Below are 27,656 nucleotides of genomic sequence, written 5' to 3' on the forward strand. Positions count from 1 at the left end.
ATGTGTCCGAGTCTTGTGATGAGAGCTCGTGGAGGGGGTCACGGTGGTGCAGGTGCGTGTCCCGCGCAGACGGCGCTCAGGCCCTGCCACCTGCCCTGGGAGACTGTGGTCGGGGCCCAGGCCCTCCCTGTGTCCCTGAGGTCACCAGTGTTGTCGTGTCGGCACCATCCCCACCCCCAGGAGGCCAGCAGAGTGTGTGCACGTCTTCACCCCAGAGGTGGTGCGTGTTTACCACAGGCTGCAGGTGACGCGAGGGGGTGACGCGAGGGGTTCCCGCGGTGGGCATGCAGTGGACGGCCTGACCCCCTTCTCACACAGGGGAGGAGGTTGAGCTACTTGGCAGGAGAGGGTGGCACAGCCTGGCTGTGAGCGGGCTGCCTGCCCCTGGTGGGGAGCTGCCGCCTGGACCAAGAAGCAGCAGGGGTGACCCCCACGGGCAGCCGGGGGACCTGTGTGGGCCCTGGGAGCAGGGCATCGTCTGCAGGGGGTCTGCGGGCTCTGTTGTACCCTCCACCTCTTGCCCGCCGCAGCCCCTTCTGGGGTTTCCTTGACCACCAGACGCCTGCTGCGGTGCTCTGAAGACTCCCCACTCCTCTCAGGCCCCGCACCCAGGGGTCCCCTCGCCCTTGTTGGTGAAGCGTGGGGGAGCCCCTGCCGCCGCCCTCCCTGTGTGGAGACACCCCCCCCCAGCCACCGCCGGCTCAGGAGCACCGCAAGCCCCGATGGCGGCCGCTCCCCACCCCTGCATCCTCGTCCTCGGCTGTGGAGCAGCGGGTAGTGGGGCCTGCCCTGGGGACGTCTGGGAGCTGGGCCTGTGAAGCTGGTGGGTCTGTGTCCTGTGGCCTAGGGGGCCACCCAAAAGGAAGGGTCGGGAGGGAAAGCGGTCACGGGGGTACTAACGAGGAGCGCAGCCCTCTCCGGGGGCGGAGGGGACGAGAGGGAGTCCAGGCAGTGTCTGTGCTCGGGTGACCTGGAGAGGCCATCACTGGAAGGTGGGCAGCAGGGTCACTGCTGGTGTCACAGCTCCTGCGGATTTGGACAAACATATGAAGACGTGTTTCACCCGATCATCCGGCCCTGAGGCCCTCTGAGCCACAGAGGGGCCACTCGTAGGAAAAGCAGCACTTTGGAAACTGGTTGCGATGCTGGTCAAAAAAGCTTGAAGACCCCTCTGTGCTGGATCCCCTCTTTCATTGAGTCGTGTTCCTATATCTATTTATTTTGTGGGTGTTTTTTTTCCCCTAAATTCTAGATCATCTGAAGTTAATACTGCTATGTCAGTGTTGACTGACTTATGTTTGGTTGGTAGATGCCTGGCGTATCTTTTTCCTTTTTTATTTCTGACTGTATTAGGCTTTTGCGTTTTGGTGCATCTCTGGCATCTCTGACTTTCCTTCTTTCAAAATCCTCTCTCAGATTCTCGATCCCTTCATAGAACGTAGTCCTTTCACGTTTACTGTGTTTGGGTTCAGGTCTCTTACCAAGTTGACTAGGGGCTGAAGTGTTTGTGACGAGCTGCCTCGTGCTCTTCTGCTTTCCTCCCTTTTTCCCTAGCGTGTGGGTCGCTCAGCTCTCTTCTGCCTGATGGCTTTGCACCATGTCCGCAGATCCTAGGACACCCGTCCCACAGAAGGTGGAGGTGGACCTCCCTCCCTTTGCTGTGAGCTGGGCTTGGTGACTCACGTTTAACGACCGGGACGAGGCAAAGGTCTTCCAGGGCCGTGACTTCTGGGGCTGGGCCTGGGATGGGCAACGGTAGATCCACCTGCCGTTTTCCGTGTCTCAGAACGCGGCTGGTCCGCAGCATGGGGGGCCAGGCCGGAGAGACCACGTAAGATAGAGACAGCCTCAAGGAGCCCCCGCGCTCCCAGCCGTGGCCCACGTGCCAGACGTGGAGTGAGGGGTCTCGGATGACCCCAACCACGGAACAGGAGTCTTCGGGCCGACGCTCTGGACACTGGAGCTGGCCCCGTGCCGGTTCCAACCCACAGACCTCAGGAGCATAATACATGGTGGGTTGATTTCAGTGAGTTTTGGGGTCCCTTGTCAGGCACCCATATAACATCCTGGGACAAACTTGTGTTCATCAGCTTCTCCATCTGAGCCACGTCTGGGTCCTACTCTCCCTTTGGTGGCCTGGGGAGGGGGCTGTCCCGTGGTTTCCTGTCTGCTGGAACAGCTCAGCTGGACGCTCATCTGCAAGACAGTTTTGCTGTGGCCTCAGCCAGGCCCTGTGGTTTCCAGATGAGACTCTACGTGACCGTTCTGTGCTTAGGGAGCCTGCACCACGAGGGCGGGATGAGTCCGTAATCCTCTGACCTTGTGATCATTTCTCTTTCTTGAGCTTCATCTACATGGAGTCATGCACTAAGTATTCTCTCAGGCCGGATGCTTTTGCTCAACAGAACATCCCTCGGATCCATCCACGCTCTCGTGAGCGTCGGCGGCAATGCTGTGGCTTCCTGAGTGGAGTGTCATTGTACACACGCCAGAATTTGTTTATCCAGTGGCCTGATTGTGAACGTTTGCATTGTCTCCAGATTTTGGCTACAATGAACCCACAGGCCCAAGGACCAGGACAGCCACCAGCCCCTGCAACGGCAGGAGGAGCTCCGCTGACCAGGCCTCGCCAGGAATGAAGATGAAGGGCGCCCGCGGGGCAGGTGGTGGAGCATCCAGCTGCTGGTTTTAGCTTAGGTCCTGATCTCAGGGTTGTGAGATGGAGCCCCGGGTCAGGCTACGTGCTGGGCGTGGAGTCTGCTTGAGATTTTCTCCCTCAGCCTGTCCTCACTTGTCCGCTCTCTGTCTCTGAAAGAAGAAGGAGCAGGCGAAGGAGCAGGAGCAGCATGTTGCTCTCTCTTGGGTAGACATCTGGGAGCTCATCTAACTTTATCAGAAACCACCAAACTGGGATCCCTGGGTGGCTCAGCGGTTTAGTGCCTGCCTTTGGCCCAGGGCGTGATCCTGGGGTCCCGGGATCGAGTCCCGTGTCGGGCTCCCTGCATGGAGCCTGCTTCTCCCTTTGCCTGTGTCTCTGCCTCTCTGTCTGTCTCTCATGGGTAAATGAATAAAATCTTCAAAAAAAAAAAAAAAAGAAGAAGAAACCACCAAACTGTTTTCCAAGTCTTCTCAGAGTCAGCCGCTCTTCTGTAGTCTGAGTGGCATCTCACTTGATCTGCATTTCCCTGGTGACCAGTGATGTTGGGCACTTTTTTTAAAAAAAGATTTTATTAATTTATTGGAGAGAGATTAAGAGCACAGCAGGGGGAGGGTCAGAGGCAGAGGGAGAAGCAGGCTCCCCACTGAGCAGGGAGCCCGACCAGGACTCGACCCCAGGACCCTGGGACCATGACCTGAGCTGAAGGCATGTTGGGCCCCTTTTTAATGGGCTTGTGGTCATTTGCATATTTTCCTGTATGAAGCATGTGTTCAAATATTTGTTCATTTTTTAAAAGAATGCTTTAAAAATACTGAGTTTTTAAGATTAAGAAAAATAATCTGCGTAGAGCTCTTCATCAGGTATGTGTATTTTGAATATTTTCCTTCAGCCCGTGTCTTGCTTTTTCATGTTTCTCACTGGTGTCTTTGAAGAACAGAGATTTTTGATTATTCATGAAATGCAGTTTATCAACTTTTTTTTTTGAAAGGGAATTTTTTTTTTTTTAAATTTATGATAGTCACAGAGAGAGAGAGAGAGAGAGAGAGAGAGAGGCAGAGACACAGGCAGAGGGAGAAGCAGGCTCCATGCACCGGGAGCCCAACGCGGAACTCGATCCTGGGTCCCCAGGATTGCGCCCTGGGCCAAAGGCAGGAGCCAAACCACTGCGCCACCCAGGGATACTGGGAATTTTTTTTTGTATAGATTTTATATATTCATGTGAGACACAGAGAGAGAGAGAGGGAGAAGCAGGCTCCATGCAGGGAGCCCGATGTGGGGCTCGATCCCAGGACCAGGATCACGCCCTGGGCTGAAGACGGCCCTAAACCGCTGAGCCACCCGAGCTGCCCCAACTTTTTCTTTTATATGAGCGCTTCTCGTGTTCTTTAAGGAAGTATTTGCCTACCCGGAGGCTGTGGTGATTTCTTCTGTTCTCTTGTAGAAGCCTTAGCGCCGGGCCCTGACACCGAGGTGATCCACGCGGAGTGAGTGTGGTGTGAGCGAGGGCTGGGGTCCACTCCGTCCTGGGCGGAGCCGTCCCTGCCCTGGTGCCGTTGGAGAAGACGGGCTGCGGGTCAGGCCTGGGCGCTCTCCTGACCTTTGCAGCTGGGCCGGGCCAGCATCCCACGGTTCTGGATGGTTCTGGATGGCGGGCGACTTCCCGCGGCTCCGCAGCCTGCCCAGCGCCTGCCATGCAATCAGCCTTCCTTGTCCTGAACTTTCTCTTTACACGACCAAGCCAGGTCCTGGAGGCAACGGGTGGCTGGGGACTGGACTTTGCCTGGGAGGGGACAGGGCGAGCTGGCTGCGAGCTGAGGAGGGAGGCCCAGAGGCCAGGTGTGTGGCCTGGAGGAGACCCAGGGCTCTGCCCACCCCCCCACGCTGGCCTCCCACCCTCCAGCCCGCATCCTGAGCCGCATCCTGAGCCGGGGCTTCAGCTCTGCCCCCAGTGGGTAGGAGGTGGAGACAGGTACAGCCGCCGAGGGAGCACACCAGTGTCCAGCCGAGGGGAGGGGTCCGGCGCCGGGACCTAAGGCAGGTGTGTGGCGTCCCCAGAGGCCAGTCCTCCAACAGGAGCGGCTCCTCCCTGCAGGGCTTGCCGGCACGCCCTCCACCTGCGGGAGCGCCCTGCCCCCAACCGGTGACCCTAGAGGACCCGGTGGGGAGGAGTCTGACTTGTGCGCTCTGAGCCAGGCTGGCCAGCTCCTCCCCCACATGGGGGCTCGGGGCTGTCCTCAGTCTTCACCACGGCCATCCTCGTCACTCTGCACAGCTCACTCTCAGGGGCTCCAGGAAGGGTTCCAGGCTCGAGGTGGGGGTGCACGGAGGGCGGCGCAGGACAGCTGCGCGGTCGGGTGGGGGCGGGGAGAGCAGCTGGGACAAGAGCTGCGAAGACCTTTCCTGGGAGGAGACCTCCCCTCCCCTGCCCCCAGATCAGGTGGGATGAGGGCCGCTCCACAGACCCTCCAGGCTGTGCCCTGGGAGCCTCCCACTCCTAGACTCAAAGGCCAGGGTGTGACCTCCTGGCTGGGTGGGCCCGTGGGAGGTCCCTGGGGGCCGTACCTGGGTATTCAAGTTCTCTTTAGGTGGGTCTGAAGGATTACCTGAGACCAGACGGGTAATGTGAAGCCCGGCCCGGACCACGGCCCCGCAGTGGGACCTCCACAAGCCCAAGTGGTGCTGTAGGGGCACCCGGGGCTTTCCCGAAGTTCTGGCAACAGCAGAGGGCCGAGGAGGGCGAGGGCCGAGCTTTATCCACTAGGAGATCCTCTGCGTGGGGAAGGCCTGGTTAGCTGGGGGAGGTGTTGGGTGACGCCTTATTTTTAAAGTGATGTGATTTCAAACAAACTTAGGCTAAAGTTGCAAACATAGTGCAAAGCACTTCTATGTCTTCCATCTAGATTCACCAATTTCTGACATCTGTCCCGCTTGGTTTATTATATAAATAAACTTATGTCTGAGCCCTCTGGGAGCACGTTGCAGACGTCAGGCCCTTTACCTTGACCCCTGACTCCGTAGTGTCTGCTTCCTAAGAAGGTGTACTTTGTCACTCATTAACCCAGGCGACTTGGGCGTTGCTCACATCCACGGTTCCCCTTTAACGATGCCTCCTAATTCGATACATACGCACGTGCGGTTTTTAGTGTGAGAATCTGCGGTGCCCCGGCCTCCTGGTCTTTGATGACCCGGACGGTTTTGCAGAGGGGCTCATTTAGTAGAGTCTCTGATGGTTCCTTGTGAATTTTTTTTAAAGATTCTATTCATTTATTCCTGAGAGAGACAGAGGCAGAGACCCAGGCAGAGAGAGAAGCAGGCTCCATCCCGGGACCCCAGGGTCACGGCCTGAGCCCAAGGCAGCTGCTGAGCCGCCCAGGCACCCTTGTGCTTCCTTGTGATTGATAAGAGGTTTTGCATTTTGGGCTGGAAATACAGGGAGGGGCTTGTCCTCCAGCCGCCGTGCTGGGTGCGAGATGTGTCTGCCTTGTGGGGGTGATGAGCCCTGATCCCAAGGCTGGGAGACGTCTGGCCACTTGTCCGTGGCAAGCACAGGGGTCCGGGACGCCTGGCCCCCCGGGAGGATGGGCTGCCCATCTGTCCATCTGGGGGCGGCAAGACGAGAAGGTCTGGGCCCAGCATCGAGTGACGTGCCTGCCTGACGTTCCGGGAAGAAGCCGAAGAAGCCAGGACGGCGTGAGTGCGAGCGTCCGGGAGGAGCCTGCGCGAGGTGACCGCGTGGGCGCCATCAGCGCCCGGAGGAGCTGCAAAGCCAGAAGGTGAGGGCCGGGCCGGCGGCGGGCCGCGGAGAAGCGGCCTCTGCAGCGTTCACCATCCGGTGACCGGCGCCTTTGACCCTCCGCCTTCCTATTTCAGTGAGGATCGAGAGCCCTTAGTATAAACTCAGGCCTCGGAGAAAGGAGAGGGAAAAAGCCTTCCTCCCGCCCCCGCCACGCAGTTGGCTTCTGGTTCTTCTGATTCTGCAGCTGAAGTTTGAGCTCGTGCGCTCTCTCTCTCTCTCTCTCTCTCTCTCTGTCTCTTTCTGTCTCTTTTTCTTTCTTTCTTTCTTTCTTTTTTTAGTGAAAAGGGGGAAAGAGGGTGGGGGAGGCAGAGGGAGAGTCTTAAGCAGGGCAGGGCTCGATCCCATGACCCTGAGACCATGAGCTGAACTGAAATCAACGGTCAGCTACTCACCCAACTCAGGTGCCCCTGAACTTTATATACTTTTCCATTTTTTTTTAAACCCAAGGTGCAGGGGCGCCTGGGGGGCTCAGCGTTGAGCATCTGCCTTCAGCCCAGGGCGTGACCCCAGGATCCCGGATCGAGTCCCGCGTAGGGCTCCCTGCATGGAGCCCGCTTCTCCCTCTGCCTGTGTCTCTGCCTCTCTCTCTGGGTCTCTCAGGAATAAATAAATAAAATCTTTAGGGATCCCTGGGTGGCGCAGCGGTTTGGCGCCTGCCTTTGGCCCAGGGCGCAATCCTGGAGACCCGGGATCGAGTCCCACATCGGGCTCCCTGCATGGAGCCTGCTTCTCCCTCTGCCTGTGTCTCTGCCTCTCTCTCTCTCTGTATGACTATCATAAATAAATAAAAAATTAAAAAAAAATCTTTAAAAAAAAACTTTTATTTTCGCGTGGTAGAATGTGTTCGTGGCGTGCTGGTAGATGGCCACCGGCGCTCTGAGGGGGAAAGAGAGCCACGATTCAGCGTCCGCCACTCTCCGCGGCGGATTTCGAAGCAGCACCTGAACGTCAGTGAAGCGAGTCCGAGGAGCTGGGTATGTGGCGGCCGCTGCACCTGCTGCCCGAGAGCGCCCCCCACCAGGGCCTTGCCCCCCACCTCCCCGCACAAAGGGCTCCTTCTGTGCCCTTCCGGCTGGCGGTTTTTTCCTGTTTATTTTTTTTATTTATTTTTTATTTTTATGGTTTTATTAACACAAATATGACACGCACATAAGCTGTCTATTCATTTTCTTCGCTACGCAGCCTGGCATTGGGATTGGTGACTGATGGCCAGCTGGGCTGCTCTTTCCGCAGTGGCTGTGCGGTTCTTGGAGGATACATTGTGAGCAATCTCTGCACAGTAAGATTTGTTGCACATCAGCAGCACTTGCAGCTCCTTGACGTCGTGGCCTAGGAACTTCCGGAAGCCACTGGGCAGCACACGCTTTGTTTCCTTGTTGCTCCCGTAGCTGACGTTGGGCATCGAGATCTGGCCCTTGAGTCTTCTGCTACCCTATTGTCAATGCCTCTGGGTTTCCGCCAGTTGCGCTTAATTTTGACATATCGGTCTGACTGGTGCCGGATGAACTTCTTGGTCCTCTTTTTAACGATCTTGGGCTTCACCAGCGGTCTGAGGGTGGCCGTGATGCCCGGCGGTCGACGGCTGCCACCTCCGCAGGCGGCGCCGAGGAGGAGCGTTCTCTCCTGTTTAAATCTTTGATCCGTCTGCTATTTTATTGAGGTGCGAGGTCCTGTGTAGAGGATCCCCCGCCCTATTTTTGTTTCCAGATGCCCCTTGTTCTAGCGGAATCGTAGAGCTGCAGCAGTCCCAACAGAGCTGGTGGGAGGCAGCAGCTTTTCCCGGTGACACGGTCTCCCGCTGCCAGGGAGCTCTGCGAGTCCGCCCGTTTCTGGACTTTCTGTTCTGCCCACGGCTTGTCCCCTTGTGCTCCAGAACCACACTCTTAGCAGCCTCACAGGGTGTTTTCATACTTGGCAGAACTCCTCTCCTGTTACTCTTTTCAAATAAACTCACCGATGTCCTCTTTACCCGTTGATCGGGTGACGGACGCGTGGGTTTCCGTGTCCTGGCCGTGGGGGTGCAGCGGCCTCCGAGGCTCATTTCACTTCCTCCAGATACAAACCCAGCGGTGCCATTGCCGGTCCTAGGGCAGCTCTGTGTCTAACTTCTTGGGGACCCTCCACGCTGATCTCCAGGCGTCTGCACCAGCCGGCATCCCACCAGCGGTGCAAGAGGGCTCCCCCCTCTCCACGTCCTCGCCAACATCTGTCGTTTCCTGACATCTCTTGGTGGTTTTGATTCGCGTTTCCCTGATGCCAACAGATGTGGAGCATCTTTTCACGTGTCTTTTGGGCACCTGGATGTCTTTTTTGGAAGGGTGTCTATTCAGGTCCTTTGCTCATTTTTTATTTTTTTTTAAGATTTTATTTATTTATTCATGAGAGACACAGAGAGAGAAGCAGAGACAGGCAGAGGGAGAAACAGGCTCCCTGCAGGGGGCCCGATGTGGGACTCGATCCTGAGACCCCGGGGTCACGGCCTGGGCTGAAGGCAGGTGCTCAACCACTGAGCCCCCCACGTGCCCATGGGCTCTCTATTCTATTCCTCTGGTCTATGTGCCCGTATTTATACCAGGACCACAGTGTGTTGGTTACTATAGCTTTGTATTACAACCTAGAATCAGAAAGTGTGACACCTCCAGCTTTGTTCTTTTTCTCAGCATTACTTTGGCTATTTGGGGTCTTTTGTGGTTCCAAATGAATTTTAGGATAGTTTTTTTTCTATTTCTGTGGAAAATGTCATTGGAATTTTTATTGGGATTGCATTGAATCTGTAGATTCTTTAGTGACAATTTTTTGCATCTATATTCAGCAGGGCTGTTGGTCTTTAATTTTCTTTTATTGTGGTGTCCTTATCTGGCTTTGGGATCAGGGTAATGCTGGGCTTGTACGAGGAGTTTGGGAATGATCTCTCTTCTTCCGTTTTCTGTTACTCTTCCTCGTAATAATTTTCCTGCCCACTCTTGCTGGCTTGGGTAATGCTTTTCCCAGTGAATTTTAGTATATGTGCTGCCGAAGCGAGCACCCCAGTGAATTTTAAAATCAGCTTGTCTATCCCCCAATTCTTCTTAGTAATTTTATTGGGATTGTATTAAATTCATGGATGAGTTTAGGAAGAGTTAATATATGTATGTTAAATGTCCTTATCCATGAATGTAGTACTCCACTCCATTTTCGGTGGTATTCTGTTGTGTCTCGGGAACATTCCAGGGTTCTTGCATATTTCTTGTTAAGGTGACTCCTAGGTCTTGTGTTGCTGCCCTTATTTATGGAATACTTTCTTCTGTTATGTCCTCTAACTTAATGCTTGTGTATCTTTTTTTTTTTTTTTAAGATTTTTATTTATTTACTTATGAGAGACACAGAGAGAGGAAGAGAAGCAGAGACACAAGCAGAGGGGGAAGCAGGCCCCATGCAAGGAGCCCGATGTGGGACTCGATCCCGGGACTCCAGGATAGCACCCTGGGCCGAAGGCGGCGCTAAACCGCTGAGCCACCCAGGGATTCCCCAATGCTTGTGTATCTTGAGGCTCCTAGTATGATTACTAAGGATGCACCCAGACAATTTCCTGAATTAGTTGGGGAGCTCCCATCATTGTCCCTTACAATGTGATGCTTGTCTGCATACAGGTGCATGTCACTGAGGTGCAGTTTTGGTGTGTTGACCATCTATTGCTGTGTGAGAAATCACCCCAAGACTTGTTGGCCTAAAACAATATTAAACATTTATTTTATTTATTTATTTTTTAAATTTTATTTTATTTATTTATGATAGGCACACAGTGAGAGAGAGAGAGAGGCAGAGACACAGGCAGAGGGAGAAGCAGGCTCCATGCACCGGGAGCCCGACGTGGGACTCGATCCGGAGTCTCCAAGATCGCGCCCTGGGCCAAAGGCAGGCGCCAAACCGCGGCGCCACCCAGGGATCCCGATATTAAACATTTATTATCTCATAGTTGGAAGTGGCTTAGCTGGTGACTCAGGCTTGTGGTCTCTCTTGAGGTTGCAGTCAAGCTGGAACTTGAGGGTCCTCTTGCAGAATGACCCACATACATTCCAGACAATTGGTGCTGGGGTTTGGCAGGAGGCTGCTGTCCCTTCTGGCATGGGACTGTCAGCAGGGCTGCTGGAGCGCCCTCGCACGGAGGCGGCTGGCTTCCCCCCACAGTCAGCCTGCGAGCCGGGAGCAAGCACAGTGTCCTCTGGCCCAGCCTTGGTCGTCGGACATCTGCCATACGTTAGCTCTCTCCATGGTTCAAGGGGACGCTGCAAGGTTATGAATCTAGGAAGCAAGGACCCTTCGGGGTACATCAAGTCCCAGTGGGGGCACTGGCTGCTTTGCTAGCTAGCTGCCTGCTGAGTGTCAGCCAGTGAGCACAGTGCCTCAGTTTCCTCAAAGGTGACCACGGATGACACCTGTGCAGGAAAGTTGGGAATCAAATACAATTAAGCTGCAAAATGCTCCTGACCCCTCCCGCTGTCTAGAGAGGGGGGTGGCCCCTCCGCCTCGCTTGTTCAGGGTTCACCGATAGCTTTGGTGTATTTTAGGGGTTGGATGTGGCTGCAGAGCATCCTCAGGTGAGAACCTCCCCAGGTAAGAGGGCGGGTCCCCTCTGACCTAGACAGGACGGAGCCGGTTGGGAAAGCCCCGCCCCCGGCGCTCAGCCTCTCCCCTTCCCCGTCTCCCGCGGGGTCCCCGGTGCCCCCTCCCCACGCGCCCTCCGCTGCCTGAGCGGCTCTGCAGCAAAGGGGCGCCCGCCGGCACCTGCCCCTTGCTCCGCTCTCCCGCCCCCGCCCCGGCCCCCCGCGGGCAGGGCCCCTCCTGCAAACCGCAGGGGACGATCCTCCGCGCGGGCGAGCGCGGGCACCGGGGGCAGCTCGGGGCGCCTCCCGGGCCGGGGGTCGGGGTCGGGGCGCGGGGGCGGGGGGGGCGGCGCCGGGCGGGAGGCGGGCCGGGGGCGGGGCGGGGGGCGGTGAGGTAATTTCCGCGCTCGGGCGTCAGCGCCTTGAGTCACCGGGGGCAGAATCGAAAGTGATCGCCGGCGGGGCGGGAGCCGGCTCGGTGCGCGGGTAAGCCCGGCGGGCGGGGCTGGGGGTCTCCGGGCCGGGCCGGGGCGGGCGCCGGGGGGCCGGGGAGCTCGGAAGCCACCTGCACCCTGGGCCCGAAGCCCCCGGCCTGCCCCGGTCCGTCCTCCCCGGCCTGTCCCCGTCCTGTCCCCATCCTGCCCTCCCAGTCCTGTCCCCCGTCCTGCCCCCTGTCCTGCCCCCTGTCCTGTCCCCATCCCGTCCCCGTCCTGTCCCCATCCTGCTCCCCATCCTGCCCCTGTCCTGTCCCCATCGTGCCCCCATCGTGCCCCCCTGTCATGCCCTCCCCGTCCTATCCCCATCCTGTCCCCATCCTGCCCCCGTCCTGTCCCCATCGTGCCCCCATGTCCTGCCCTCCTGGTCCTGTCCCCATCCTGCTCCCCTGTCCTGCCCTCCCCATCCTGTCCCCGTCCTGTCCCCATCCCATCCCTGTCCTGTCCCCATCCTGCCCCCATCCTGCTCCCCTGTCCTGCCCTCCCCGTCCTGCCCCCCGTCCAGCCTCCTGTCCTGCCCCCCATCCTGTCCCCATCCTGCTCCCCATCCTGCCCTCCCCGTCCTGTCCCCATCCTATCCCCATCCTGCTGCCATCCTGCCCGCACCCTCGGGGGTGGGAGGGGGCCGTGGTCTCCGCACCTCAGGTCCAGAAGCCTTCGCGTTGCCCTGTTTACCAATACCCAGCCGGCTGGAGGTCCCCCCGGCCCCCCTGCAGGAGGACTCATGATTCTCTGTGGAGTGGGGTGGGCTTTCACACTCGGGGCTGAGGCTGCGGCTGCAGCTGTTTCCTCCAAAACATCTCTCGGTGCCCTCAAAGTTTTCCCCAAAAGTTCCCCTCAGACCCAGGGCATCCCCATTTCCTTCCTTCTGCAGCTCCGAGGCTCGCAGTCCTGGCTGCCCCCCCCACCCCTCCGGCTGCCCCACGGTTCTCAGGAGCCATCACTTTGCAGAGCCAGGGAGGGGGTCGGGGGTGCGGTGGGGGGCGCGTGCCGTGTGTTTAGAGGAGTCCGTGCTTGAGGGGCCTTCAGTACAAGGACCCAGGAGGGAGGCTCCCGGGAACCCAGAGAGTCCCTGGGCCCCCAGGGCATCTGCCAGTCTGCAGGCTCCTGTTGCCAGGGCAAACCACACCCCCCCCACCCCCGCCGCAGGCTCCTCTCCAGCAGGCTCCTCTCCAGCAGGCTCCTCTCCAGCAGGTCCCAGAAACCCTTCAGAAGAGGGAGGGTCTCGGCTGTGTTGGGGTCGGTGGGGCCCAGCTCCTCGGACCTAGCACCTCTCCTCCTGTCTGGTGGACGGAATGCTCCCTGCTTCTGCTTCCACCTCTGCCGCCCCCGGCCTGATGGGGACGCCCCGTGTGTCCGAGCCCCCACCCCGGGGTACATGTGGGCCTCCTGGCCTCAGGGTCTGACCTTGCTCCTTCCCTTCCAGACTTCTCACATGGCAGAACAGCCCCAGAGGACCAGCTGAACCAGGAGCCTGGGATGCCGCTCCGCAGAGCCAGGCCAGAGATGGTGTCCCCAGGGTCCAGCTCATCGCCCAGCAGCCCCATGGCCACCAAGGAGCTACCTCTGGCCAGACTGTGTGCCCAGCTGGACCTGCGACTAGGCTGCTCCCGCTGTACTCAGCGCCTCAATGAGAGCACCTACCTACTGCGCCAGGTAGAGCACAGCTGTCCCCAAGCCATCCTGCTGGCCCGCTTCAAAGGAGCCACCAAGAGCAGGGTCTGGCGCAAGGTGGACCGCCGGCCCAGCTTCCCACGGCCTGCCCGCTATGAGGTCTGCTGGTACTACAGCCCGGGGCTCGGCTGCCAGCGCCACCGCAACCAGTGCACCTTTGCCCGAAGCCGGGAGGAGGCCCTGGTCTGGACCTTCGAGCGTGAGCACAACGTCAGGCGCATGTGGCTGAAGTCCGAGCTGCAGGGCGGTGGGGCCCAGGGCGAGCTGCACAGCCCAGCCGAGGCCATCCGTGCCGAGTACGGCGGCCACTTCCAGCTGCTGTGCTCCCACTGCTTCCGCTGCTGTCCTCCCCGCGTCTGCCCGGTGGACACCCGCGGCCGCTGCCCCGAGCACGGAGCCTGCCCCTCGCTCCTGACCCACGTGAGCACCGAGGGCCGCCGCAAGCAGCAGGTTGTGGAGGTGCGGCCGCAGCCCCAGTACGGCCAGCCACTGGCCTACTGCATGTTCGTGGGGCGCGGGCGGCCCTGCCGGCACGGGGCATCCCGCTGCCAGTACGCGCACAGCGCGGTGGAGATGGCCGTGTGGGAGGCTGAGCAGCTGGACGGCCTCAAGCGGTGCGACCTGCTCTCGCCCGCTGCCCCCAGCGGGGAGGAGCGCACAGCCCCCCGTGGCCAGGCCCCCAGGGTCAAGCTGTACTGCCGTGCCTGCCTGGTCACCTGCCACTCCCAGGAGGCCTTTGAGAACCACTGCTCGTCCCTGGAGCACGCACAGATGGTGGTCTTGGACCAGGCCGAGTGCTGGGAGCACCGCAGCCCACCCACGGGGCTCTCCACATTTGAGCTCTGCCCAAAGTAAGGACCGTGGGGTGGGGGAGCGGGGTGGGGGGGTGAGCCAGGGGTTCCCTGTCCCCTCCGTGGTATGGGCAGGCCCCCACGTTGGCCTCTGGGGCTGGTCAAGGGAGGTTCATTGAGGCCATTGTTGCCCGGCCTCTTCTTGGCACAGGATGGAGGAGGTCCCTGCTCCCACCCTGCCCGCCCCCGGGCCTGGAATGTGCCCCGCCTCCCCCACAAGCCAGCGTGGGGCTGAGAGGGCTAAGCCCTGCTCTGCTTGCTCGCCTCCCCTTTCCCAGTCCCAGCCTCTGTGAGTATGGGGACATCTGCACCAAGGCGCATTCAGAGCAGGAGCTGCAAGAGTGGACCCGACGGGTGCAGGCCGTGAAGCTGCGGGAGCGGGCCGCCTGGCAGGAGGGGCTGGCGTCTTACCAGACGCGGCTGCTGGCTGAGTACCAGCGGAGTAGCAGTGAGGTTCTGGTGGTAAGCGGGGACCAAGTGAGTGGGAGGGCATCGCTGGGGCCGGAGCCACCCCGCTGACAGCCAGGCTTCCCTGCGCAGCTGGCTGAGACCGTGGAAGGCGTGTCCATCACCTGCAAGCAGCCCCTGGTGCATGAGGCCCATGAGAAGAAGACTCAGCACAGCTGGGTATTTGACGTCAACTCGAAGGTGAGGAGCCAGCAGGCCCCGGGTTGGCTGGGGTTTGGGGTCTGTGGCCGCTGCCTTGTGCCTCCCCTTGGCCACGCCCGTGTGACCCGGAGCACGTCTAGCGCTGTGGGGTTATTCTGTGCAGTGTCTGACAGAGGGTGGGGACCGGGCTAGTGACCGCGTGTGCCCGGAGCTTCCCTACACCGTGGCCTCACTCAGCATCCACGGGGACTGCCTCAGCCAGCCTGTGGCCCCCTTTGCAGAGGGGACCCCAAGGTTCAGACTGGCCGAGCGTCCTTCTGGGGTGACAGCAGGGTGGGGAGGGCCGGGGCTGCGCACCCTGACTGTGCAGTCTCTCCCCCAGGAGCCCCTGCTCCACGTGGCCCTGCTGAAGCAGGAGCTGGGCGCAGACTTCTGGCTGGCGGCCCCCGGCCTCCCGTCGGGCCAGCTCTATGCGAAGGGCGAGCGCTTCCAGGCGCGTGCCTCGCCAGCCACGTTCCAGGTGGAGGTGCGCGTGCGGACTGCCTCCTTCGGCTGCTTCGAGCAGTGGCTGGTCCTGGACTTCGGCCGCAGGCCAGTGCTGCTGCGGAAGCTGAGGCTGCAGGCGGGCCAGGTGCCCCGCCCGGGGCTGCGGGGGATGCCGGGGGACAGCTGCCCCAAGGAGCTGGAGCGCTGGCACACCGGCAACCGCCACGTGGTGCCTGGTGTGGTGCGGACGGCCGAGCAGGAGGCCCTGGTGGCGATGTACAAGGTGCCCGCCCTGGCCCTGGACTTCAGTCCTGGCGGCCTGGCCTCCGGCCCCGTCTCCTGCACCAACTACCGGCAGAGGATGCATCAGTTTCTCTATGAGGAGGAAGCCGTGCAGCAGCAGCTGGTGGCCAAGTGAGCGAGGGCGGGTGGGCGGGGGACGGCCGCTGCTGGGGTGTCGACGGCCGAGCGCCGGCCCCGTCCGCTGACCCTTGTCCTCCCCGCAGGCTGAACTTCCGGGGCGCGGTGGCCCTGAGGACGTCACTGCAGACGCCGGCCCTGGGCATGCTCTTCCCGCCATCAGGAGCCCTGTACGCCGAGGTCCCCAGCCCCTCCTCTCTCTTGCCAGACACGGACCAGGGCTTCCTGCTGGGCCGGGCGGTCAGCACAGCGCTGGTGGCCCCCGTCCCCGCCCCTGACCACACCGTGTACGAGGTGCGGCTGGAGACCCGGGCCAGCTCCGAGCAGGCACTGTGGCTGCTGCTGCCCAACCACTGCTGCTCGGCCCTGGGGCTGCAGCCCGAAACCAGCCCCACCTTGGAGGTGCAGTTCCAGGTCGACCCGCTGACCTTCCGCTTCTGGCACCAGGCGGTGGACGCGCTGCCTGAGGAGCGCCTGGTGGTGCCCGACCTGCCGACTTGCGACCTGCCCCGCCCTCTGCCCATCCCGCCCGCAATGCACGGCAACCGCAAGCAGCGGCTGGCTGTGGCCTTCATTGCGGGCAGCAGCCCCGGCGGCGGGCGGCCCATTGCCCCGCTGCTCATCTACGGCCCTTTTGGCACAGGCAAGACCTACACGCTGGCTATGGCCTCCCTGGAGGTCATCCGGCAGCCGCACACCAAGGTGCTCATCTGCACACACACCAACAGGTGAGCAGAGCCACCACCCGGACCTGCCCGGAGCCTGCTTCCCGGGCTGGGGAGCGTGTGCCACTGGCTTGGGGGGTCACCACCAGGGAGGAAGGGGAGGCCGCTGGAGGCCCGGGCATGACCACCCATGTTGCCTGGCCATCGGCCCAGTGGGGCTGGGCTCAGCCTGCATCCTCTGGCTGCCCTGTGGACGCTGGGGGGCGGGGAGCAGCGCGGCCCCTGGGGTGAGTCTGGTCACTCTGATCCTAGGGACCCTCTGTCCTAGCTGACTGGTCCTGGGCTAAGAGACACAGGGGACACCTGTGCTTCAGGCCCAGTGCAGGGCGCCCCGGGGTCAGGGTGTGCTGCTTGGGGAGGGGCCCGGGGCGAGGTCCTGGCGTCGTCTCTGAGACGAACACAGACTCTTCCCTCAACCTCTCAACCGATCCCCTCGGTCAGTGTGGTTTTCTTAGCTCCCAGCACTTGCTGCTCAGGAGGGGTCTCTCCCGCGGGGGCCCGGCTTGTGCCCCAGAATGGGCTGGCCCTGGGTGTGTGAGGGGCTGGCCTCAGTGCTCCTGAGAGCCGGCGCCAGGTCTCCCGGCCCCTGGCCCCCCTGCGGCTCCCCCATCTGCCTCTCTGCACGGTCGGCCCCTCCTTCACCTCCTCCAGGGAGCCCTCCCTGGCCTCTCCGACGTGCGCTGTTGCCAGTTCTCGTCTGGCTCTGACCTTCCGTGTTTCTCTGTCTGTGTGTCCGTCCTCTGTGCTGGTGTTTAAGCTCTGTGGGGGCAGGACAGGCCTCGCTGCAGGCCAGGCCGGGCTCACAGTTGGGGCCTGATGGACAGCCGCTGAGGCCCCGTGTGCCCTTCTGCCCTCAGTGCGGCCGACATCTACATCGAGGAGCACTTCCATGGCTACGTCAGCAGCGGCCACCCCGAGGCCGCCCCGCTCCGGGTGATGTACACGGACCGCCCGCCCAGCCAGACGGACGCCACGGTGCTGCAGTACTGCTGCCTGACGCAGGACCGCCGGGCCTTCCGCGCGCCGACGCGGGCTGAGCTGGAGCAGCACCGCATCGTGGTCACCACCACGTCGCAGGCCCGCGAGCTCAGGGTGCCCGCCGGCTTCTTCTCGCACGTCCTCATCGACGAGGCCGCGCAGATGCTGGAGTGCGAGGCGCTCACCCCGCTGCGCTACGCCGCGCCCGGCACCCGCGTGGTGCTGGCGGGGGACCACATGCAGGTCACGCCCCGGCTCTTCAGCGTGCCCAGGGCCCAGGCGGCGGAGCACACGCTGCTGTACCGCCTGTTCCAGCACTACCAGCGGGAGGCGCACGAGGTGGCCCAGCGGAGCCGCCTCATCTTCCACCAGAACTACCGCTCCACGGAGGCCATCCTCAGCTTCGTCTCGCGCCACTTCTACGTGGCCAAGGGCAGCCCCATCCACGCCAGCGGCCGCGTGCCCCCGCACCCCAGGCTGCACCCGCTCATGTTCTGTCACGTGGCGGGCAACCCCGAGCGCGACCTGTCCAGCACGTCCTGGCTGAACGCGGCGGAGGTGGCCCAGGTCGTGGAGCAGGTGCAGGACCTCCACGACGGCTGGCCCTCCTGCTGGGGCACCCGGGAGCAGAGGCACATCTGCGTCGTGTCGCACGGCGCCCAGGTAAGTGCACCCACCTGCGCTTGAGCCCCGTGACTGCAGCCGGGGCGGGGGCTCTGGGGCACTGGGCGGGGGGGCCAGAGTCCCACCCTTGGGAGGCCCGCACCGCACGCCCAGCGCTCACCCAGGCCCGCTGCGCCGGCCGCGTGTCTCCAGGTGACTGCGCTGAGGCAGGAGCTGAGGAAGAGGAACCTGGGCCAGGTGTCCGTGGGCAGCTTTGAGATCTTGCCAGGTGGGCGCCGGGGGCGGGGGCGGGGGGCCTCCCCTCCTGGCCTGGCCTGGCCTGACGGTGCCCCCTTGCAGGCCGGGAGTTCCGGGTGGTGGTGCTGAGCACCGTGCACAACCACCACAGCCTGCTGAGCTCGGGGACAGCCTCCCTCGGGTTCTTCACGGACGCCCGCGTGCTCAACACCATCATGACCCGCGCCCAGTCCCAGGTGGTGGCCGTGGGGAACGCTCTGGCCCTCTGCTCCTCCGGGGCCTGCAGCAAGCTGTGGAAGAGCTTCATCCGCGAGTGTGTGAAGCATCACAGCGTCTGCCCCGAGAGCCTGTCCCTGGAGCACATCGAGCAGGGCGTGCTTCAGCAGCAGCGCTGGGCCCTCCAGGCCGGGAGGTCTGCGGCAGCGGCGGCCCTGGACGCTGTCCCAGAGGAAGGGGCAGCCGGGGAGCCGGCCCCGGAGCGCGCAGCCACGGGGGCCACGGCTCGGGGGAGGACCTTCCCGTCTAAGACCTCGGCAGCAGGAGACAAGGCCGCGCCGCGGGCAGAGGCAGGGGACGCGGCCTCAAGGTCCGTGGCCAGGGGCTGCTCCGTGGTGGGAGGCCCTGCCACGGTGCCCACGGAGGTGGAAGGCACAGCATCGGCACCATCGGGGACCTCGTCGCTGGGGGACGGGACCTCCAGGAATGCGGTGGCAGGGCTGACGGCCACGGAGAACAGGGACCCCGAGGACCCTGAGGACACTGAGTCCGACTTCTGGCCTTCTGACACGGAGCTCAACGCGGACGACTCCATCCTGCAGGAGCTCCTGGATGAAGGCCGGAACGTGACGGTCACCGTCCGGGAAGATGGGCTACTGGACACCATTGCCAGGCCCGAGTCCCCGCACCAGGCCCGGCAGTACACACACCTGCCACGGGCCACCCTGCAGAAACTACTCTGCTCGGAGCCCGAGCTGTACCGCCACTGTGCCTTCGTGCAGGAGACCTTCGAGCAGGCGACAGCCCTCCCGCTGGATGACGTGGCTTCCAGCCCCATCCAGATCAGGGGCCGCCTGCACTGTGGGATGGCCTTCAGCGGGGACGAGGTGCTCGTGAAGGTCCTGGGCCAGGACACGGGCTGCCCGGGAAGGCGGCAGGGCTGCGTGGTGGGCGTGCTCAAGAGGAAGCGCCGGGAGCTGGTGTTCGTGTGCCGCATGGATGAGTGGGACTCTCGCATCATGACCCCCGTCGATGGCTCTGTGACGAAGATCTTCGTGGCCGAGCTGAAGGACCCGCTGCAGGTGCCCATCCACCGCGTCCAGCAGGGCCGCGTGCAGCGGGTGGGGTATGAGCGGCTCACGGCCGAGGCCCGGGGCAGCCGGCTCTTCTGGGTGCGCATCGTCCTGTGGCGGCAGCGCTTCTACTACCCCCTGGGCATCGTCCTGGAGGTGCTGCCCGAGGCCACCACGTGGGAGCAGGGCCTCCGCGTCCTGGACCTGGAGCACGGCTTGAGAAAGCCCTCACTAGAGCCCGCAGCCCTCTGCAAGGTGCTGCAGAAGTACCGGGCGGAGCTTGGCCGGGCCCCCGACCACCGGGAGGACTGCCGTGGCTTCCCAACCTTCACCGTGGACCCCCAGGGCGCCCAGTACCTGGACGATGCCCTCAGCGTCCGCGATCTGGGCCCCAGGTACCAAGTGGTTGTGCACATTGCTGACGTGGCCAGCTCCCTCCCCAGGGACGGGGCCGTGGACCTGGAGGCCCGCAGGCAGGGCATCACGTTCTATGCCCCTGACCGGGAGCCGGTGCCCATGCTGCCAGCCAGCCTCTGCCATGATGCGCTCAGCCTCCTGCCTGGCCAGGACCGCTTGGCCATCTCCCTCTTCCTCACCGTGGAGAAGGGCAGCGACCAGCTCAAAAGCCTGCACTTCGCGCCCTCTGTGATCTGCTCCGACCGCCAGCTGTCCTACGAGGAAGCTGAGGCCGTGATCCGGAGGCACCCGGGTGCTGGCCGCGAGCTGCCCGCCCAGCTGGACTCTGTGGACGCCTGTGTCGTGGCCGCGTGCCACTTCTCCCGGGTGCTGCGCCGGCGCCGCCTGCAGGCCGACTCCCACTACGAGCAGCCCAGCGAGGACTGTGTGCTGGGCTTCCGTGCGGCCCACGTCATGATCAAGGAGTACATGATCCAGTTCAACAGCCTGGTGGCCGAGCTCCTGGTGAGCAGCGAGCCCACGCGGACCGTCACGCCGCTGCGGTGGCAGCCCACGCCCGGTGAGCGGCAGCTGGGGGCCCTGTGTGACAAGCACCGAGAGCTGGTGGCCCTGTCGCTGCACCTCCGCCACCACCTGCCCAGCCGCGGGTCCCCCGGCAGCCACATCCACCTCCTGGCCTCCCTGTGGGAGCACATCCAGCTCGCAGCTCGCGCCGGGGACTGGAACCGCGTGGAGGACCTCATCACCACGGACGACTTGCACCCTTCTCTGGCTCCCGTGGGCCTGGACCTCCGCAAGGCTCTGGGCCGCTCTGCGTTTGGCCGCTCCTGCCAAGGTGAGCGGCAGGCGGCTGGCCACTACTCGCTGCAGGTGGACTGGTACACGTGGGCGACCTCCCCCATCCGCAGGTACCTGGACGTGGTGCTGCAGCGGCAGATCCTGCTGGCGCTGGGCCGCGGCGGCCCCGCCTACTCCGCCCGCGACATCGACGGGCTGTGCCAGGAATTCAGCTACCAGCACGGGCGCGCCCAGAGCTACCAGCGCCAGGCCCGAAGCCTGCATCTAGCGGCGCAGCTCAAGGTCCAGCCGCGGAGCAAGCTGGGCTTCGTGGTGGGCGTGGAGCCCGGCTCCCGCTGCTTCAGGCTGCTCTTCCCCGCCGACCCCGAGGCCCTGCCGGACCTCTGCCCCGTGCACTACCGCTCCTTGCAACTGGCCGAGCACCCCGGCAACCTGGAGGGGCGGCCGGGCCTGCGGCTTGTGTGGCGGCGCCGCATCTACTCCGTGTGGGCAGACGGGCCGCGCTCCCCGCTGCCGGGCGCCCTGCTCGACCCACACACTAGGCCCGTGGACGCCAGCCTGTGGCAGCAGCTGCTGGAGCTGGTGCAGGAGCAGCGGTGGCCGGAGCTGGCTGCCCTCGTGCGGGAGCAGGGCGCGGCGAAGCCCCAGCAGCGCAAGCTGGGCCGGGTGTGGCAGAGCCCCTGCGGCCACTTTGTGGAGGTGGCCCGGGAGCTGGGCGGGGGGGACACGCTGCAGGTGCAGCTCAGTGCCACCCTGCAGCGTGGCTTCCTGGCACCGAGTCTGCAGCTGTGCACGGTGGCACCCGGCTTCACCCTCTGCCTGGAGCACGTGGAGCGGCTGGGCAGCTGCTTCCTGGACCAGATGCCCCAGGCCGTGCGAGACCGCTGTCCCGACGTGGCCGAGTACTCCCGCGTGTGGGGGCCCTTCTGCTCCTTGGAGTCGGCCACCAGCGCCGTCTTGGAGAGTGACTCCATCACGCTGCAGCACGTGAGCATATCCTGGGATGCGAAGCAGATGCCGCAGCGGCGGCTCCGGGGCTCCTTCTGCCTGGAATCCTCCTTCCTCAGCAAGCACTGCATCGACCTCAGCTTTGGCCACTGCTACCTCTGCCTCCGGCTCGAGGGGCTGCTGGCCGTGCCCGCCGCAGAGAAGCTGCTCCCCCCAGCTGGCCCTGGCCAGCCTCCCCCGGCCACCCCGGCCCGCGGCCCCAGCGGCCCCGGCCCCTTCCTGAGCATCGACCCCGACACGTACACGTGGGTGGCCCACGGGCTGACAGAAGACTGGGACCCGAAGGAGGGCCGGGCCGACCGGCAGGAGACCCCCAAGCAGGTGCACTTCTTCATCCAGCACATGGCCATGGAGAAGGTTCCAGAAGAGGTGCTGAGGCCCGGCGCCCGATTCACCATTGAGGTGCTGCCCAAGCAGCTTCCGGACATGTGAGTGGCCTCCACGGGGGGACGCCAGGGAGAGGCTGGCGGGCGGGGTGGGGCGACAGCTCCCTGGGTCCCCTCCCCGGGCCAGTCCTGCGGGTGCCCAGTGTCCCCCTCACCACCGCCTGCCCCCAGTCGCAAGGAAGAAGCCGTGCGCGGGCTGAAGTGCGCTTCCCCGCTGGTCATCAACATTGCCCTGGGCCGGCCCATCCCGCTGCCCCGCCAGCTTCTTTCCCAGCAGACCCGCGGCCGAGGTAGGTGGAGGTCCGGCCAGCCCCCGCCCCGCCGCCGAGTCCCTTCATCCGGCCTGGGCCCTGCCCTGCACCCCTGCTCAGCCAGGCCTCACCCTCCCTTAGGGACATACAGCAGGTTCCTGGAGAAGCAGGCGTTCAACCTCCCTGGCGGCCCCCACACGCTGAACCGCAGCCAGAACAGGGCTGTCAGGGCGGCTCTCAAGAAGCAGTTCACCGTGATCCAGGGCCCTCCAGGTGGGGCCCCTGCCGGGGCTGTGGGTGCTTGGGGCCGCCCAGGGTGGGGGGCGGCGGCTCTGCTCATCGCGTTCTCTGCCCACAGGGACCGGGAAGACGGTGGTGGCCTTCCACATCGTGTTCTGGTTTCACAAGTCAAATGAGGAGCAGATGGGGGCCTGTGACGCCCCCAGGGAGAAGCAGCTGGGGGGTCCCTGCATCCTGTACTGTGGCCCCTCGAACAAGTCGGTGGACGTCCTGGCAGGTACGCGGGGTTGGCTGTGGGGGCTTCGCCCAGGGGTGCTGGCCCGGGGACCGTCCCTGACGCCCCGTGGCCACCAGGGCTGCTCCTGAGCAGGAGAGCGGAGCTGAAGCCGCTGCGAGTGTACAGTGAGCAGGCCGAGGCCACAGAATTTCCAGTGCCGGGTGTGGGCAGCCGGGGCCTGCCCAAGAAGAGCCCCCGGGAGGGGAGGCCCAACCAGACCCTCAGGTGCGGTCGCTCAGCTGTGTGTGTGTGAGTGGAGGCCCCAATCCCGTCTTGGGCGAGAACTAACGTGGCTTCACGGCTGTCCCCCACCCCAGGAGCATCACCCTGCACCACAGGGTCCGGCAGTCCTCCAACCCCTACGCACCGGACATCAGGGACTTTGATGCCCGGCTGCAGAAAGGGGAGATCCTTTCCAAGGAGGACCTCAGCGGGTAAGCAGCTGGGGCCGTGGGGTTGTCTCCAGCCTCGGGCCGTGGGCTCGCTGTAGGACCAGATGGCATCCCGGTGCAGGTACAAGACCATCCTGGGGAAAGCGCGGAAGTTCGAGCTGGACCAGCACAGGGTCATCCTGTGCACGTGCTCCTGTGCGGCCTCAGCCAGCCTCAGGAAGCTGGACGTCCGGCAGATCCTCATCGACGAAGCGGGCATGGCCACGGAGCCGGAGACCCTCATCCCTCTGGTGGCCTTCTCCAAGGCCGAGAAGGTGAGTGCTGGGAGCCCCATGCGGGGGTCACGGGCTGTGGGCTTCAACCCGGAGGGCGGCATCGCAGTCATGGTGCGGTGGCAATGGCCACGGAGCTGCGTCCCTCTAGGCCTGTGCCCGCCTGCCCCCCAGGTGGTTCTTCTCGGGGACCACAAGCAGCTGCGGCCAGTGGTCAAGAACGAACAGCTGCAAAATCTGGGGCTGGATCGGTCTATGTTCGAGAGGTACCACGTGGACGCGCACATGCTGGACACGCAGTACCGCATGGTAAGCCGGTCCCAGTGTCTAGGCCTCCGGCCCGAGGTGTCACCACCCGGGCCCTGACCTCCGGCGTCCACCTGGCCTTTTCTGGGGCCACAGGAGGCCCCCAGGCCCCCCAGCTCTGGGCCCTAGGACAGGTAGACAGTGACGTGCCCCTGGTGCATGCCCTGCCTTGCAGCACGAGGGCATCTGTGCCTTCCCCTCCGTGGAGTTCTACGAGAAGAAGCTGAAGACCTGGCAGGGCCTGAGGCGGCCGCCCAGCATCCTCGGCCACGTTGGCAAGGAGAGCTGCTCTGTCATCTTCGGCCATGTGCAGGGCCATGAGCAGAGCCTACTGGTGTCCACAGATGAAGGGAATGAAAACTCCAAGGCCAACCCGGAGGAGGTGGCCGCGGTGGTGAGTGCCTGTGAGACCTTCCTAGTGCCCCAGGGTCAGGGAACGGGCGAGGCCCTGGTGTCCAGGGCAGGAGAGGCGCCTGGGCCAGCTTCAGCAGCACCCCTTGGTCCCTCAGGTCCGCATTGCCAAGCAGCTGACCTTGGGCAGGACGGTGGAGCCCAAGGACGTTGCCATCCTCACTCCCTACAATGCTCAGGCTGCGGAGATCAGCAAGAGGCTGGTGCGAGAGGGCGTCTCCGGAGTGACCGTGTGCTCCATCACCAAGAGCCAGGGTGAGGGTGGCCCTGGGGCCGGGGGCGCGTGCCACGCGGGTCCCAGGGTGGGCAAAGCGCCCGGGCCGGGCCTCATGGTGCCGGCCCCACTGCAGGAAGCGAGTGGCGCTACGTGCTGGTGAGCACGGTCCGCACGTGCCAGGAGAGTGACCTGGACCAGCGGCCAACGAAGAGCTGGCTCAAGAGGTTCCTGGGCTTCGTCGTGGACCCCAACCAAGTGAACGTGGCCCTCACCCGGGCCAGAGAGGGGCTCTGCGTCATCGGTAAGGTTGCCTGCCCCAGGGTGGGGGGGTGGGGGGTGGGGCGGGGCTCCCTGGGTGGGCGGGGCTCTTCCTGGGGGTGTGGCTCCTGGGTGGGCGTGGCTCCTCCCCGGGTGGGCGGGGCGGGGCTCCCCTGGGGGTTGGTTCCCTGGCTGGGGGGTACTGGGCGGGCCTCCTCCTGGGGGTGTGGCTCCATGACTGGGCGGGGCTCCCCGGGGGTGTGGCTCCCTGATTGGGCAGGGCTCCCCCGGGTGTAGCTCCCAGTGGGCGGGGCTCGTCCCTGGGGGCGGGGCTCCCCGGGGGTGTGACTCCCTGATTGGGCAGGGCTCCCCGGGGGTGTGGCTCCCGGGGGCGGGGCTCCCGGGGTTGGCTCCCGGGTGGGCGGGGCTCCCCGGGGGTGTGGCTCCCTGATTGGGCAGGGCTCCCCGGGGGTGTGGCTCCCGGGGGCGGGGCTCCTCCCCGGGTGGGCGGGGCGGGCGGGGCTCCTCCTGGGGTGCTCCCTGGGGGGCACTGGGCGGGGCTGGGCGCCCCACGGAGCCCTCCGCCTTCCCTCGCCCCGCAGGAGACCACCGCCTCCTGAGCTGTTGCCCCCTGTGGCGGCGGTTCGTGGACTTCTGTGAGGCGCAGCGCAGCCTGGTGCCCGCCGGCCAGGTGCGGGTTCGCAGGAGGCCCGCCGGGGCTCCCGGGGGCGGCCGCTCCACCTGCCCGGGCCTGGGGCTGCCCGGCGGCCAGGCCAAGCCCTGAGCCCTGCCCCCGGCCCGGCCAGGCTGGCCCCCACTGCGCAGAAGCCCGGGCCCTCCGCGGGCCCTGCTGGCCGCCCACCTGGTGGCTTGTGAGCAATAGTAACCCCTTTCTGGAGCCGGCCAGGCCCGCGCAGCCGGCAGGTGCGGACCCGGGGAAGATCGCCGGCCTCCTGGGGAGCTGCTTCCCTTGGGACATTTGGTGACAGGGACCGTCTCAGGGGTCAGCGAGGGGGCCTCTGGGCCTTCTGGTGTTGCCCGGAAGGCTAGGGGCCGGGAAGGAGGTCCCAGCCGGGCTGCTCGTCGGTCCCTGGATGCCATCCCTCACCCCACTGGGTGCTGCTGGCTGGGGAGCTCAGTCTACTTTCTTCTTTCTTTCACTTTTTTTTTTTTTTTTCAAGTAGGCTCCATGCCCAACGTGGGGCTTGAACTCCTGGCCCTAAGATTGAGTTGCATGTTGTACCGACTGAGCCAGCCAGACCCCCCTATTTTTAATTTTTAAATAAGCCAAAAGCCAGTGGCTTTTTTTACTGGAACAAGTTCCTTCGCCCAAACAGGCAGAGAGGCCCCCTGGAAGAGAGGGCCTGTTCTGTGTCCGCACCACCCTAAGTGGGACCCCAGCCCTGTGTCCTTCGGGAGCCACCTGCCCTTGCAGGAGGAAGGGCGGACCAGAACCAGGTGCCCACACCTGGACCGTGGGTGTGCGGGGTGGCCTGGGACTGGGTGCCCCTGGGTGGGCAGCCTTCTTGTGCCTTCAGCCTGACCTCTGCCTCCCCTTTGCAACCTCAAGCCTGCTGCCAGGTCAGGACTTTTGGGACAACCTGTCCTGTGTTTGCAAGGTTGAGGACCTTCAGTGTCACTCAGGGTGCATTCATGTCCTTCCTGCTCTGGAAATTCTGCCTTGATATCCGCCCTCACCTCAGGCCACCCCAGCCCACCCCGAGGCAGCTCAGGCCCAGAGTCTCTGCACTTCCACCGTCCCCACGGCCCGAGGGATGCCGCCAAGAAGCTGCTTATACTAGGAGGGGCCTGCCCTCCCCGTGGCCTTGCTGCAGAGCCCTCTGCCAGCGGTGGGGCAGGGGGCCGGGGGGTGGGGTGGGCGGGGACGACAATGATGATGTTCTGATATTTGCTACAAATCAAATGTCTACATTCCAATTTTTATATATTTTCTTGTTTCTGTGTTATATGATTCAATAATAATTTTATCATAAAGAACACTCTGAATGTTTTTCTCACTTCTGGGTGTTTGGGGTTTACTGGGTCAAGAAAGGGTGGCCTGTCCTCTTGTTTGGGGCTGCAGGGTGGCTATGGCATCTGTCAAGAACCAAGAGCCCATTATAGCCGGATACTGGACAAGCAAGGACTCAGGGACTGGTGTCCCCACATTACAGCTGACAGCAGCCGACAGGCTGAGGAGTGTCTGCCCCACAACACGGGAGCTGGGTGATGGTGACCAAGGGCCACGGGGGTGAGCTGCGTCCAGGACCGCGTGCCCAGCCTACTGAACTCTGACCCCAAGCAGGGCTGGTTGCAGAGTCCAAGTCCAGAGTCCCCAAGGCCGCCAGCCCCGACAGCGTCCTGCGAGGTCCAGGGTCTGAATACTCCCCAAGGACGCCTGAACACTGCCTACCTCCTCCAGGCCAGCTCGGGCCACTCAGGGTTTGGCTCGTTCGCACTGAGTGCCCGGGGCCTCCAGCAGCACCAGCTGTGCCGAGGCCGGCGCGGCAGGCCCTGGCCTCCCTGATTGCAGCGTGGGTATCAGACGGGTGTGGAGGGTCAAGGAGCCTCCAAGGCCTGTGAGCCTCCTGTGAGGCTGCAGAGGGGGCCAGACCAGCCCGACCCGGAGCGGGTCTCGGACAGCCCTACAGGCACGGAGAAGTCCTGCTACCTGGGGAGTACTGAAGGGAGGACCATCAGGTGCCCTGCGGCAGGAAGTCGTGCCCTCATCAGCCCGGAGTCCGGCGAGGCTCGAAGAGGCGGGCGTGCCAGGCTTGGTGGCGAGGGGCTCTCACCGCAGGGACCCTCCCCCTTCTTGGTGCAATCTGTGACCTGGCACAAACCGGGATCCCTGGGCTCTGGCTCTGCTCTCTCTCTGCCCCCCCGCCCCCCCACCTCCCCTCCCCAGGGTGCCTTGGGGTGACTGGGCCTTGAGGAACATCCAGGAGTGTCCGCCCCACAGCCACTTAATGCCACAGTGAGGCCTGGCCTCCTGAAT

The 27,656-nt window shown here is 63.4% G+C and overlaps 1 protein-coding gene across 2 annotated transcripts; it reads left to right on the forward strand.

The window, feature by feature from the left end:
• Positions 1-11,465: 11,465 nt before the first annotated feature.
• On the forward strand, positions 11,466-26,583 carry HELZ2 (helicase with zinc finger 2). Of its 2 annotated transcripts, XM_072735323.1 has the most exons (20): positions 11,466-11,524; positions 12,959-14,057; positions 14,336-14,519; positions 14,598-14,705; positions 15,049-15,566; positions 15,659-16,300; positions 17,155-17,938; positions 18,092-18,167; positions 18,239-22,076; positions 22,206-22,324; positions 22,427-22,558; positions 22,644-22,802; positions 22,880-23,027; positions 23,120-23,236; positions 23,316-23,508; positions 23,641-23,775; positions 23,948-24,166; positions 24,282-24,438; positions 24,534-24,701; positions 25,261-26,583. In XM_072735323.1, the coding sequence occupies exons 2-20, from the start codon at positions 13,012-13,014 to the stop codon at positions 25,440-25,442; spliced, it is 8,925 nt and encodes a 2,974-aa protein (XP_072591424.1). In that variant the 5' UTR covers positions 11,466-11,524; positions 12,959-13,011; the 3' UTR covers positions 25,443-26,583. The 2 variants fall into 2 exon arrangements, with proteins under 2 accessions (XP_072591424.1, XP_072591423.1); XM_072735322.1 differs by having other exon boundaries at positions 22,206-22,558.
• The last annotated feature ends 1,073 nt before the right edge of the window (positions 26,584-27,656 follow it).

Source organism: Vulpes vulpes, chromosome 14 (genome assembly GCF_048418805.1).
Source record: "Vulpes vulpes isolate BD-2025 chromosome 14, VulVul3, whole genome shotgun sequence".
Lineage (NCBI taxonomy): Eukaryota > Metazoa > Chordata > Mammalia > Carnivora > Canidae > Vulpes > Vulpes vulpes.